General features: G+C 39.9%; 1 protein-coding gene across 4 annotated transcripts in view; it reads left to right on the top strand.

Moving 5' to 3' along the window:
* The window catches only part of barhl1b (BarH-like homeobox 1b), a 42,485-nt gene extending 28,736 nt beyond the window's left edge, over nt 1-13,749 (top strand). For 2 of the 4 annotated variants that reach the window (XM_086300224.1, XM_086300225.1), the window contains 3 exons: nt 7,668-8,062; nt 10,523-10,745; nt 11,736-13,749. In XM_086300224.1, coding sequence (XP_086156350.1) covers nt 7,668-8,062; nt 10,523-10,745; nt 11,736-12,039 — 922 coding nt within the window. In that variant the 3' untranslated portion in view covers nt 12,040-13,749. Of the gene's footprint in view, nt 1-6,592; nt 7,162-7,328; nt 8,063-10,522; nt 10,746-11,735 lie in introns of those variants that run through there. The other 2 variants (XM_086300227.1, XM_086300226.1) reach the window with 2 other exon arrangements.
* The last annotated feature ends 1,018 nt before the right edge of the window (nt 13,750-14,767 follow it).

The raw sequence follows: 14,767 nt of genomic DNA, 5'->3' as shown, positions 1-14,767 counted from the left end.
CTGAGTATTGCATAACAATAAGCCTTAATATAGCTTCAGAATTTGTAAGAATATTAAGACTTTTTAAAAAAAAAAATATCAGGCTGTAAACATGCTTATTTCTGCTATAAAGTTAGGCCTTTTCTTCTTATTTTGGACATGCCCCAAATTGTACAACTATTAGCTGGACATCTTTAAATGTTTTTCTGATATGTACAATTGCACATTAGAGCCGGACCCAATAACTGCATTGTTTGGATCTTCCTCTTCCCTTTTACACCTCAGCCCTGCTGCACAAACTACAGTTTTGTTCGGAATGGTATTGCTAAGAAAATGATCTTAACTCTCTGGAAGTCTGACACTGTACCTCGATTCAAAATGTGGCAAACAGAACTGACTCCTCTACTGCACATGGAGAGGATTAGGTGTACATTAGAGGACAAACTTAGTAAGTTAGTAATGTGTGGCAACCTTTTTTAGATCATGTATTAAAACAAAGTTCTCTTTGATCAATCACAAATAACTCAGTCTACCACCCTAGTGTTCTACTTCTGTTTATTGCCAGTGTTGAAGTAGTGTTTTTGTTGCTGCTGTGTAACCTTTTACCTTATTTGTGTGTTTTTGCCCTTGCTGTTGTGTTGTCTGATTGTTTTTTCTCCCTTATATCAAAAATCTTAATAAACATAAAGTTAGGCATTTTAACATGCTATTGGAGCCAGCCACTTGAAGAACTACAGTTTTTGACACATCAGTGTTGGGTGTATTTTTCAGCCCATGCTCATTAAGTTGATTATCTTTGTTTCTTTTTCTCTGGCATATTGGACATTTTGGTCTAAAAAGATTTGTTTTGACAAGATTTTACATCCAATAAGATTGCTTAATACAAAGTCATTGCCTGCACTGTATTTGGTTTGCTACTGTCATGTTGTGTATCATCAAAAAGCCAACTCCTTCTACACATTCTCATCATTTACGCCACAAATTATTGAAAAGAAGTAATCAGATTACTGCTTTTGCACAAAAAATACCTAGTCTGGCTTAGTGGAAAATCTTTTTTTATGAGTTACAGTTATCACTTACAAGAATGCAGGATTGTGGTTGAAAGAAATTTAGAGAATCTGAAACTTACTGTTAAAAGATAACGTGAAACAAAGTGTGTTCAGATACACTTTGATGACCCAACCATCTGCCTGCATCTCCTCCTCCCAGTAACATTTTATGGTTCTGTAACAACATCCTCATAATTCTGCTTTTGCTGTTGTTGACGCTTAGAAATCTGTCTGCCCTGTTATTTATGACTCATCGCTATCAAACACAAACACCTGGGAGGATTAACAACCAACTAAAGCGGTGATTAAAACAAAATATCAACAAAAGCACTAAAGGACAGAGCTCCTTAAACTTATGCGTCATGGTTTAGGTCCTCTCTCTGGGTCAAAGGCTGGGGAAAGTTGGCCCTTGCCTGAAAGAGCTGGCATTGCTCATGAGGGACAGCTATGATGAATGGTCGTAGGCCCTCGTCCTCCACCTCCCCAAACCCCTCTTCATTGGCTCCTCACTCACCTCTCTGCCTCTTGGCAACATCCCTCCATCGCCTCTTATCCTCTGACCAGATGTGTTCATTGAACTCTGTCAGGAATAATAAAACACTGGCTGCAAGAGGCATGCACACCGAGCCTACGGAGCAGGACGGGAGGGTAAGCTGCATAGTCAGATGCATGAACATGCAATGATGAAAGCTAATAGATCCAAATGAGGCATCCTAATTATTATAATGATCAATAGTGCAATGGTGTGATGCTAATGAGAAACACAACATACTGAAATTGTATTAAATGGTCATGTAATCACATTTGGATGTACTTTAACTTAAACATACCACGAAGACAACATCTCCTTTTTTTTACCACATTTCTCTGCTAAACAAACTTCTCCACTCAAAACTGCCAAGAAAGGAGTGCTTCACTTAGCCACTTTGATAATGAATTAGCAAAATTTGATGATTACCAACAAATTAAGGTCATTACTTTGCTTGAAGAAAAAAAGAAAAATGGCTAAAATTGTGCAAACAAGTAGACGCGTGACCTGGTGTTTGCTGAACATGCCACGTCAGCATCGTGGACATTAAGCTGTCACGGATGTCTGTGACATTTGCTTTCACGGGAGAAGGAAAGTTTATGATGGTTTCCTCTAGTTGTGTGAGTCTCATTCGACAGAGTATAGCAGAAGAAATGTCAAACACTGCTCATCCTGTATTGAACTCAAGTCTATTGATGGACGAAGAAGATGAAGAGAAACTGAGAAGGATGAAGGAGGAGGAGAAACTGGTTTTTTTTTTTTTGTGGCTCTGATTTTGCTGCTCAGGAAGCCCTCCTGGGACAGAATCAAAACCCTTCCTCTTCTGATACCCTCTCACCACAGGCACCCGGTGACCACTCGCCCCCAGAGAGTGAGTCAGGATGAGAGGGAGGACGAGGAGAGGTGGCAAAGATGGAGGAAGGGCGAGCAGCACATTGATGGCTAGAGTGATGATTTCCTTCACACACAAATGCCCCCACTCATCCTTTCAACTCCACCCACCTCCCCATGGCCCCAGCCCTGCAGGCAACACATGCACACATGCACTATACCACACACACACACACACACACACACACACACACACACACACACACACACACACACACACACACACACCATGGTTAGGCCTCCAATTAAATCAAAAGTGGTTTGTTTTTATTGGTCTTTTGCGCTGACAAGTGGGCTATCATTCTGACGGCTCTACCTGTCAGTGAGCAGCTGAAAATCCTCCGTTGACAATGCCCAATGCTTCCAATTAGGGGAGAATCAGACTCCTGGCGCGCTAGCCATCTTTCCTCTCACCCCCCCCCCCCCCCCCCCCCCCCCCCCGGCCCACCTTCCCTCCCTCTTTTCTTCTGCACTCGATCCCCTACCATTCCCCTCTTTCCCTCTCACTCTCCTCCGTAATATCTCCCTCCTCCTACCTTTCTCTTTCTCTCCAGGAGAAGGAGGTCTGTCTCCGCTGCAAATTACAGACACAAAACGAAGGTGGTGGCGGTGCAGGCGCTGGGAGCTGCCGGTCCAGGGCCCTGTCAGCATTAATGAGACGATGAAGGTTTATTTTGCCCGCATGCATGTGCTAAATTCTTTCTTGTGTGACAGCTGACTGGGAAATGTGAGTGTTAACCTTATAAAAGATTCAGCGGGTTCTCATTATTTTCTGTCAACTCCAGTACCTGATGCCGTTAAGGTGCATCATTTGCATCCCTGACTGGTCCGAGGTGCAGCACCAGCACCGGAGCAAGCTTTTTTTTGTTTCCTTTTTTCCCTCCTCCCCTCTTTTTTTAAACACTGTTTGTTTGTTTAAAGGAGTCATCTTTTTACATACATCCTCCTCGAAAGACGCGCTTTACTCGATGTTCCGAAACGATAGAGATGCCAAAGTTTATTCAAAGGCGACACACGTTTTTACAAAACATATCTAGATACATATTTAACACGTCTGCTCAATTGAGCGAGTAAATAAAATGTAGCACAATGTTTCCTCTTTTTCCTCCTCCTTGCAAAAGCATGGAAAGCTGAGAAGGCCCAGCAGGCATTATTAGTAGTAAAGCTTATGGACAGGAATCTAGTAATGCACAATGGGGGTGGGGGGTTAAAATAAAGCACATATCTGCAGATAGATTATTAACACTGACAAGTCAGTATGGACTATTATGATGAAACTGCACTTGGTGTCAGTTTATCATGTCTCAGGCTCTATGTAAACCCACTGAAGCTTCTGCACAAAAGACTGATCAGCATAAAATATTTACATCCATACTGGCCTTGAATAATCTGAATTAAATTGAACTGTACAGCTGTCATTCCAGCCAGAGAAAAAACAGTCTACACTTCAAAAAATAGCCCAAGGGTGCCAATTTTGTTTTCTAAGTGGAAGGCTGTTTAATGTGGGTCAATTATAAAGTATTATTAAACCAGGTGAGTGCTGCGGAGACAGGCAGCAACTGATCATTCAGTGTCCATTTCCTGAAAACATCCCCGTTTCCTTCCTTTAACATGGATCAATAACATCCTCCTACAAAGTCAGTGTATGTGTGTGTGCGTGTGCGTGTGTGCGTGTGTGTGTGTGTGTGTGCGTGTATGCGCGCGCGTGCGTGTGTCAGAAAAAGATCGTGAAAAAGGGAAAGTGTGTGTGTGTGTGTGTTTGTGTATCAACACCAGGTTAACAGTTGCACTGGCCCTCAAGTTCTGACCACTTCCTGAAGGGAAAAAAAACCCTCTACTTGACCACAGGGACACTTGCTCAAAACCAGCAGAAGCATGAGCCAAATCATTTCACTACACTACACACACAAGCACACACACACTTACAGTTACAGTCTATCTCCACTGTCTTCTGCCAAAAAACACATACTCCAGGATTTAGAAACTTAACCAACAGCCTAAAATGTTAAATTTAAACTCAAAAACACATTTAATTTTAAAACCAAGATGCTCATGTAGTCGATATTAGTGGTTTGTTTGATCCAAAAATGATTTAATGAGGGGAAAAAAGAGACATAAAATATCTTCTGTTTCCAGTGTTTTTCCAGTTTTATACTGATCTAAATTAATTAAGACACTCAAACATAAAATTTTGGCAAACTTGTAATTTTTTTAATGATTATTTTTAAAGTCACATTTAAAACAATTAAGAATTACAAACGGGTTATATATATATATATATATATATATATATATATATATATATATATATATATATATATATATATATATGTATATATATATATATATATATATATATATATATATATATATATATATATGTATATATATATATATATATATATATATATATATATATATATATATACTCATACATACATATATACATACATATACATACATATTATTTTTTACACATATGGACTGATTTTTTTACCCCCAGTTTTTATTATTATCATTATTATTTTAACTAATTAATTAAATTGTTGATTCATTGATTACCTACAAATTTATTGTTGTTTTTTTTAAAGGAGCTTTGGTTCCATTTCTAAATATTAATTTTAAAAGTAATTATTGTGTTTTTCCCGACATTATGGGTCAAAAAATAAAAACACAATAATGAGCAACTCAAATTAAATTAAACATAAGAGGACTTTGGGGTTTTTTAAAGAAACAAACAGGAATAATTAAAGCTTCTTTAAGTTTTAAAGGCCACATGATGATCCCAAGCAGGAAGAAGTCGGTTTAATCACCTTATGATTAATTCACAGCAACATCGCTGGAGCCTGTGGATGCATGGCACGGTAAGAATAAAGAGGGGAAGTTAAAAAAAAAATCGAGAAAGCACCAAACCACTGCTCCTTTCATGCACAAGCAGAGGAGAAAGAAACAGCTAAGTCAGGGTGGGTGTGTTGCCTTATATCTGTGTTGTCCCCGCCTCATATGTGACAGCTTGCAGCCGTGATGGGACCCCATGGGAGCGGGGAGCGGATTCACTAACCTGCCGGTGTCTGAGACCGACGCGCGCCTCCAATCTGGTGGTCACATGGGGTGGAAGATGAGGGGGGAGGGGGGGTGTGGGGTGTCGGTGATGATGGGAGGGGGGTTAGTTAGATTATTAGGGGCTGTCGAGGCCGTCGCACGGGGCAAACTGTTGTGCAGGATGGAGCTCAAGGCGCGCACACAATGGCATTTCACGCGTGTTAAGGTGAAAAGTGCGCACAATGGCACTTGAGGCGACTTGAAGTTTTGGCGTCACGCTGCTCGGAATATTGTGCATAATTACCAGCGACAATGAGATCATTATTATGCTCTAAATGATGACTGTTCACCCGCGAGACCAAGAAAAGAAAAGCAACTTTTAGTATGTTTATATATATATATATATATATATATATATATATATATATATATATATATATATATATATATATATATATGATGATTGTAAAGTTGCAACTTAAGGTAAATGAAAAAAATAAAATAAAATAAGATTTTAAAAACACAAAAAGGCCCACTTCAATTGATTTGAATTGAATTGAATAAATAAATAAATAGGGCTGTGTTTATAAAAATGCAAACAATAATTTTAATAACTATAATAATAACTTAATAATAATAATAATAATAATAATAATAATAATAATAATAATGTTGGCATTGCTCTAGACTAATAGTGCAATGTCAAAACCCACCAATCGTTGTAATCGAGGTTAAACCTGAAAATCCTACAAATAAAAAAAACTAACTAAAAGTAAAATTAGTGAGAGTAAAAAAAAACTAAATCGTTGAAGGGAAGAAAACTGTATAAATGGAATCTGTGGAGGTGGGAAACAAATCCAGTCAAAGAAAAGGAGTCGAGAAGAAAAACAGCGAGCCGCCCCACATAATAACCCCATTATAAGCCTCATCAATGATGTAATGAAAGCAAACAGTGTGAAAATTGCCTGTAAACAGTTGGATCTGAGTCTCCTGATGAATTCAGTGTCTCTTTTATCAAAGTGAGGATGAGCCAGGATGGGGGAGTCAGGGTGGGAGGCAGAGAGAGAGAGAGAGAGGGGGGGGGGGGGAGAGCGAGAGAGAGTGGGCGTGTGGGGAGGTCCACTTCCAGCTCCCCTCAACCAATGAAGGCTTGTCACAGGGGACTCACGTGGACGAGGCGCTCTTAAAACCTAGCTCCTGACTTTTCCTCAAGTTCAATTTTTTGGGATTCCCTCCCACCCCAACCACATCTCGTCAATTTACTTGCCAGATGTGACTGTTTAACCCAGTTTATCGTAGCTTTTTTTTATTTTTGCTTTTGCGTTGCGCATCTCATCGTCCTGCGTCCTCCGCTTCTTCCTCTTTTGCTGCTCTCTTTTCCTGCAGCAGCTCTCGGACGCTTCTCTCTCACACTCTACTGGGTTTCTTTTTTAAAAGATTTGTTTATTTATTAAAGGTTTGCCCGACCCCCTTGAAGGAATGCGAGCAGTTTGCCTCTGTCTTCCGCAAAGCCTCATGACCAGCTGCCCTGAAAACTGTCCCCCGGTCCCATCTCGGGGTTGACGCTGTCCCTGTCCATGGTGCTGAACAGCTTTTTCCCGAAGACGCCGTTGAGCTGCGGCTGCTGCTCCACAAATCCTCCGTATTTCTGGGAATTTTCGGGTACTGCAGGTGAGATGTCAGCAATGATCGCTTCATCTACCCGGAGAGGCTTCTGAACTCAAAACAGAAGGAGTTGATCCCGAAGGAAGCCAAACGAATCGATTGTGACTCCTACGGTTGATTTCAGAGAGACTCCTTCGACTCTCACGCGCTCTCTTTCTCTTTTATTTTTTTAGACTTTTCCGAAAGACGAACATTGGAATCATGGACCATTCGTGTAACTCATCTTAGCGTGGAAATATCTGGCCTAAAAATAACGACAAGCCGGCTGGGGGCGGGGGGACTGGAAGTAGCGGGTGAATTATCTTCATTTGTAGCATATCCAAAAATATTTGTGTTGATGCCGGAAAGGGGTCACTTCTATTCTGGATCAGCTGAGACTAAAACAACCCCTTCTGCCCTAAAATAAAAACTTGTCCTGAATACCAAATGTCAGTTTGAGGAGGTCTCATCAAGACAATGGAGGCGTCCGCCAATGGGTCCAGTTTTGGCATCGACTCTCTGCTGTCCCACAGGCCTGGGAGTCCGGTGTCCAAAGGGGACAGTCTGGTGGGAGAGTGCCGCTCCCCTCTGGAGTTCAGCCCCAGATCAGACGTGGAGAGCGGCTGTTCGTCGCCTCCGTCGCCGAGGAGGGAGTGCGTGGATGAGGTAGCCCAGAGGCAAGGTCACGGCGTCGGCCTACCACCGCACCTGCAACACGCGCAGATATCTGCTGGGTCGCAGCAGAGGACCGTGACCTCGTCGTTTCTCATCAGAGATATTCTCGCGGACTGTAAGCCTCTGGCTGCCTGCGCTCCTTACTCCAGCAATGGACAGCCGACTCAGGAGGCGGGGAGGCTGGCCTCGAAGATCGCGGACGACTTTATGGAGAAAATCCACAGCAACTCATCGTCAGACAGTGAATATAAAGGTAAGGGTGCCACACTGACTGCCTACTCTACAGAGGAGAATGGAGGCAAGCCTGCTGTACGTCATAATACATATTTGGCTCAAAACAAACAAACAAACAAACAAACACACAAACAGACACACAAACAAGACAACATCAAAAAAAAAAAAAAAAAAACCTTTTGGTAGTTAAAAATTCCACTGAATGAGTTTTTCAAATCTATATTTTAACACTTTAAAACCTTTACTTATTTCTTTATTCAGTTATTTATCTTGATTGATGTTTATGTTTGATTTATTGTTCTTCGCTTTTTATTTTGCATACGATAGTCATAAATAAAGTAAAAGGGTCATGTAAAGGTCTGGCACAAAATGTGTAAGCTAGTGTAATGTGGAAGAATATAGAGCATAAAGTTGGAACAACAACAGATCAGCTTTTCAAAATAAAGGCTAATTTGGATATTTTGGAGTGTTGACTGGTGATTAAAAATAAAATAAAAGTTCCGTTTTTAACGTCTTAAATTATTTCATGATAATCAATCTTTTTACTATAAAAACAAAAATCGAGGCATCTATTTTCTAATAAAATATGCAGACACAGGTGATCATACAAACATACTGCTCTTATGTGATTAGTAGCAGGTCACCGGAACGATGACCAACGATAAGCAAAATATCGACGTGGAAATGAGTCGCGATTGGTTACCTCTGGATGGTGACAGACCAGAGCCTTTTATCAAGTTATTATAAATAAAAAACAAGACAAAACAAAAACGGCTGCCTGCCTGTACACGCAAACACGCGGGGTCCGCTTCGAGCTCTGCGTTAAGCAGAATATCCGTAAAGCATCTGTTGATGTCAGTGAGGCACGAATGGTAGAGATGACAGGGTCGCCTCCAGATAAATGCCATCAAGGGCCTCTCTGTTTCCAATCATGTCAGCCATAACAGACGTGCCACCTCCACTGACAGTTTAATGAAGCAGTGCCTGGAAAGAACTCCACCGCTGTGGGCTACAACAGGAAATACAAACAAAATCACACTTAATACACCTACAAACTATTATTATTATTATTATTATTATTATTATTATTATTATTGTTATTATTATTATTATTATTATTATTATTATTATTATTATTATTATTATTATTATTATGTTTTCTCGCAAGCTATTCATTTAAACGTAAAGTCACTGATTTCTTCAACATTTTCCGCCCGTGCGCTCACGTGCATCACAGAGTGGATGCGACGCGCTGATTGATTGAAGAAGCCGCGGGTCCCACGCGCGGCTCCCGCCACGGTAACTTTGATTTCCACGAATCCGCCTTCTGTAATATATCAGGGATTTGATGCAATTTGTCCCCGGCGCTAATCAGATTTGTAACCGCGCCCGGCCGCCCAGCTCTTGATTTCCACTCATTTCCACGGTGCTGTGAAGTTTCTCCGGTCGCGGTTGAAAGGCTCGTCCTTTCCCTTGTGGCTCAATTAGGCGGATTATTGTGCTTCTTGAGACGACTCAACTATTCAAGTACCAAGATCTCTCGCCTTACTCGCTTCTATTGTTTTCTTCTTCTTTCTCTTCTTCTTCTATTTTATTTTATATATATTTTTTTAACTATCAGAGAATTAACTATAAGGACTACATATCAATGCTCGTCCTGACACGACACCACGTGTACAAAGAACAAAGGCTGTGGATCTGCTAACAGGAAAATATCAAATTGGAAGGGTGAATATTGGAATAGCTTTTCATAACAATTTAAGGCCAAATCAAACAGCTCTATAAGCCTATAGGCGCAGTTTCCAGTGGCGCGATTTCACTCGAAAATGACAGCTCTTCTAAAACGTAGATACAACTCATCGCTGGTTAAAAAATAAATTATAAAATATTTTCACATTAGAAATGTTTTTAAAATTGATTTTTTTATATCTGCAGATTAAACGGTGCACTTTGGAGCCCGCAGAAAGTGATTTTGTGTTGTGTTCATTTAAAAATGAAACTTTAAAAACAAAACAAGGCCTTCTGGTCAAAAGTTCGGCTTAATACACACACACACACACACACACACACACACACACACACACACACACACACACACACACACACACAAACATATATGTATATATGTATATATCTGTATAGATATAGATATGTATTTTATTTCCAATCAAAATTTTCCAAAATAAGTTTTTGCTTCTTTTACACACAAAAAACAGAAAAATGTTGACAAATCCTTAAAGTCAAATTAATTTTGCTGTATTTTTGTGGTTTTCGTCTTCAAATCCTACATTAGGTAAGCGCAACGTAACAGGGCAAACCATTTATTCTGTTTGTGTTTACTGATAGTTGTTTGCCCTGTAGGACAGTCGTGCACAGATTTATTAGCCCCCTCTTCTTGTGGAGGCTGCACGCAAAAAATTTCTACTGTGTGCCGTGGGAGAGGCCTTAACTCTGGTTTCACTCTGTTTCTGTCAACCAGTGAAAGAGGAGGGAGACAGAGAGATCTCAAGCAGCAGAGACAGCCCTCAGGTCCGGCTGAAGAAGCCCAGGAAGGCCCGGACAGCCTTCACAGACCACCAGCTGGCCCAACTGGAGCGCAGTTTCGAGCGGCAGAAGTACCTGAGCGTCCAGGACCGCATGGAGCTGGCGGCCTCCCTCAACCTCACCGACACGCAGGTCAAGACCTGGTACCAGAACCGGAGGTAAAGACGCTGCTGTTTTCTAAAAGGGAGGGGGGTGGGGGTTAATCTCGTTTCTCACGGCCGACTCATGACCCGGGACGCCATGTTTTCCAACTGAAGGTGGCAAGATTTCACCTCATATCTGAGTGAATGCGGGACGACAACGAACCATTAACTTCGATTAGTGATCAGCCTGCCTTTTTCTATTAATTGATTTATTGTGTGGTCCATAAAATGTTAGAATAACTAAATATATCTGACATCTGATCCCAAATCATAAAAACAGCATTCACGTTTGAAGTAGAGGGACAAATTGCTTTATTATTTTTTTTATTTTTTTGTTGTTGTTGTTCTTCTTATTAGATAAAAATTTCAGCTCTAACTTGTATACATCTACGGGAGCACTTACTGACTGGCAGCACTTCTGTGGATTAGTGCTGGATATTTGTATTTTATATACTCTTAAGAAACAATTAAAAGGGCATCACATAATGGAGACGTGTCACTTGACCTCAAAAATATATATTTTCTATATCAGCTTTTCAAATACATTAGCAAAGCTGCACAGGAAACAAATGTAAAATAAATAAAAATACTTTTGGGTTCAGATAACTTTATTTATCTGCAGTCTGTCTCTGAGGCAGCTAAATGACATAAATATAAAAACAACACTTTGGACTATGAATAATGTATCATTGCATGTGTGCATATTAATAATTCAAACAAACTACTATATCTACTCAATTATCTTTAGTATGAATTATTCACCTGCATGGAGTGCACACTGGCAACCTAACAGACATCGCTGGGTGTGAATACATGTGGCAGGTTGGAGATTTTAGTGATTTTAGAAAGAAAAAAAACCTCACTTGAATGTTAATTGGATTCCAGGTAAACAGATGGGAGATATTTTGGTGTGTCAAACACGAGACACGTATTCAGATATACATATGCTCCACACTTAAAAAAAAAAAGAAGCTAAAACCTAAAAACATCTTTTATCTCTTCCAGGACAAAGTGGAAGAGGCAGACGGCGGTAGGACTCGAGCTTCTGGCCGAAGCTGGAAACTACTCCGCCCTGCAGAGGATGTTCCCGTCCCCGTACTTCTACCCGCAGAGCCTGGTGTCCAACCTGGACCCCGGAGCTGCCCTCTATCTGTACAGAGGCCCATCGGCGCCCCCGCCGGCCCTGCAGAGACCCCTGGTTCCTCGGATCCTGCTCCACGGCCTGCAGGGGGCCAGCGAGCCGCCACCTCCTCCGCCTCCCCTGCCTCCTATGAGCGGCGTGCTTCCCCGGCCAGCTCAGCAGCGGTGAGCGGGCCCCTGCAGATATTATTTTTCCTTATTTTTATTATTATTTTTTTTTTTTTGGTTTTTCCTTCGCCGATCCTGGCAGCTTGGGACTCGTTAGAATAAACGAAACAAAGACAGAAAGAGTTTTAAAAAAACAAACCCCGAAGAAAACTAAGACTAAAACAAACTGTTCGGCCTTTAAATGGTGAAAACTGATCCACGGTGAACCCAGACGGACGGACCTTTGTGACTGAGACCCCCGCTGCCTGTATGGAAGTTTTTTTTCTTTTTCTTTGTGTCTTTGGGGGCAGGAACTTTATTTATAACTTATTTATTTTTCAATATGAATCAAAGCATCTAAGTTATGTATTTATTTGAACCCAATTACAGTATTCAGTGTTTTTCTCAAAAAACAGATACACTGCATTTGTCGGTGGCACTTTGACCTTCATTCCAATGCTAATTAGACCTTTATTATTATTATTATTATTATTATTATTATTATTATTATTATTATTATTATTATTATTAAAAAGGTGGAAACGAACAACCACCCCTGTAATCTGAATAATAGCTTATTTGAAGAGCTAACGGAACAATGAAGGGATTTTCTTTCTATTTTCGTTGATTTTCTAGGTTGTCATTGATTTTTCTTTACACGTGAAGCCGTCATGAACCTGTAAATAAGAATATTTTGCATTTTAACCTAAAAAGACTGATTTTAAAAGAAAACTTTTCCCGTTTGTTTGATCTGTTACTGCGTCTCTTTCAGACCACGGTGATCCAGTATAACATAATCGGCTAGATTAGCCATCAGAAATTATACAGAAAAAAAAACACACAAAAAAAACAAAAACACATATTGTCTGAGAAAGGATGGACTACCTGCCCGGACCCACGTGTAGGCACATATACAGGAGAGATATGGAAAGAAAAGAAAGAAATCTATAAAAGTCTTTTTCTTGTTCTTAGTTGAAGTTTTTAGCTGAGTAAAGTTGTCAAGTAATTTATTTAAAAGCTGTTTGATCCCCGCAGAGGGGAAGGCAATCACCTCAGTGATTATTCATTTTGTATTTTTTTCGATAAATGATTGGACTCGGGTCCGCATACAGGTGTAACCGCCTGTTGATTTGCTATAGATGTATTTGAACATTGTGGATTACTTATGTTACTTCATATGAAACCCGTGATAACCCTTAATTGTTAATACTCTCCTTTGGTGAAAAAAATGTATATTGCAGATATCAAACTTGTGGAGTGGTTCTCGTATATCTCCTGGATCGTTTTTAATTATATATTTTTTAATTATTATTATTATTATTATTATTATTATTATTATTATTATTATTAATAATAATAATAATAATAAAAATTTCGTTCCTCTAGCTTTCCCCCAAATTATCTCCCCAATTTCGTGAAGTTCTGTTTTTTCTTCTTTTTCTTTTTTCTGGTGAAATTCACAGCAAAAGTTGGACAGAAAAAAAGGGGGGATTTGATGTAAAAGAGAATTACTTTTATAAATGTGGAAATAAAAGTCTTTCATTTAATCAAGTGGCTGCTTGAGTGTGTGACGGGAGGGCTTTTCAGGTGGAATCAACACGTGGACGCGGGGCATCACGCAGAAGAAGCTACACGAGGTGGACAAAAACAGCAGCAACACTTGGTGCAGTCTGATGCAGCCATGAAGCTCTGATTTTTTGGGGGATCGTGTTGTGCTGAATTAGCTTCTTTTTTTTGGGGGGGGGGGGGGGGGGGTACTCTTTATTTCGGATTGCGCTGTGTACACATGCGCCGTTTTTTTGTTTGTTTGTTTTTAAAAAAAAAAACGTATTACCCGCTTACATAGCAAAAAGTATCTTTAAACAAATACAGCTTATTTAAACAGCAAAAAAATTATTTTGACTATTTTTTTTTAATTTGGCATTTTTAAAAAAACGAAAATAGAAATCTGGATATTAGCAAATTTTAATAATCATAGAAGAAGAAGAATTTTGTATGAGCAGTATGAAGGTATGAGCAGAGTCCTGTTTGATGTTTAGCGAAACGTCAGTGGGATTTATTAAAAAGACATTTTAAGGAATGTCAGTGTTATTGAGCAAAAGTTGGGGAGATGCATCCTGCTGCTTTAAATCACTTTACATGAAGAAGTTATAGGAAAAAACTGTCTATCCCTCCTCTGTTTGGTTTGGTGGTGTTGATTTTAATTAATGGAAAGGTGGACAGTTGTCACTTTTTCTAATCTTTAAAAAAAAAAAAGCAGACGTCTCTGGAAATGTTAGTGCGGTTTTTTCCACTTAATATTATTATTAGTTGCGCTTATCGGGTGTTTCGTTTCCTTTTTTGACAGCAAAGGGCTTTACAGATAATTAAACAAAAGGAACAAAAGCGCACGCGGACAGTGCACACACATACACACACACACACACACACACACATTCAAAAGTGCAATCAAAGATCAATTCCAGCTAATGTCTTTAAAGGAGGGCCAACAAAGCAGAAGGGTATTCTGTCCAAAATGGAGCCCCTGTCTCCTGCCATCCTCCCTCCCTTCCTCCCTCTCGCTTTCTCTCTCTCATTCCCACTTTTCTAAATTAACAGCAGCGACTCCAATTCGTTTTCCATAAACAATGCAGGAGATGAAATATTAATGTCATGTGCGCAATTGTTTAAGTGCCTTAAATGATCCCCATTTGGAAATTGATTGTTTCCATCCTTCTTTTTTCCTTGAGGGTGCTGGATGCGCGCTCCTC

This window comes from Aulonocara sp. 'chitande type north' Nkhata Bay, linkage group LG7 (assembly GCF_057382095.1).
Source record: "Aulonocara sp. 'chitande type north' Nkhata Bay isolate Kocher_YH1m ecotype deep benthic linkage group LG7, A_spYH_male_GT1.1, whole genome shotgun sequence".
Lineage (NCBI taxonomy): Eukaryota > Metazoa > Chordata > Actinopteri > Cichliformes > Cichlidae > Aulonocara > Aulonocara sp. 'chitande type north' Nkhata Bay.
Note: the sequence above shows the minus strand (reverse complement) of the source record. Positions and strands in the feature narration are given on the sequence as shown.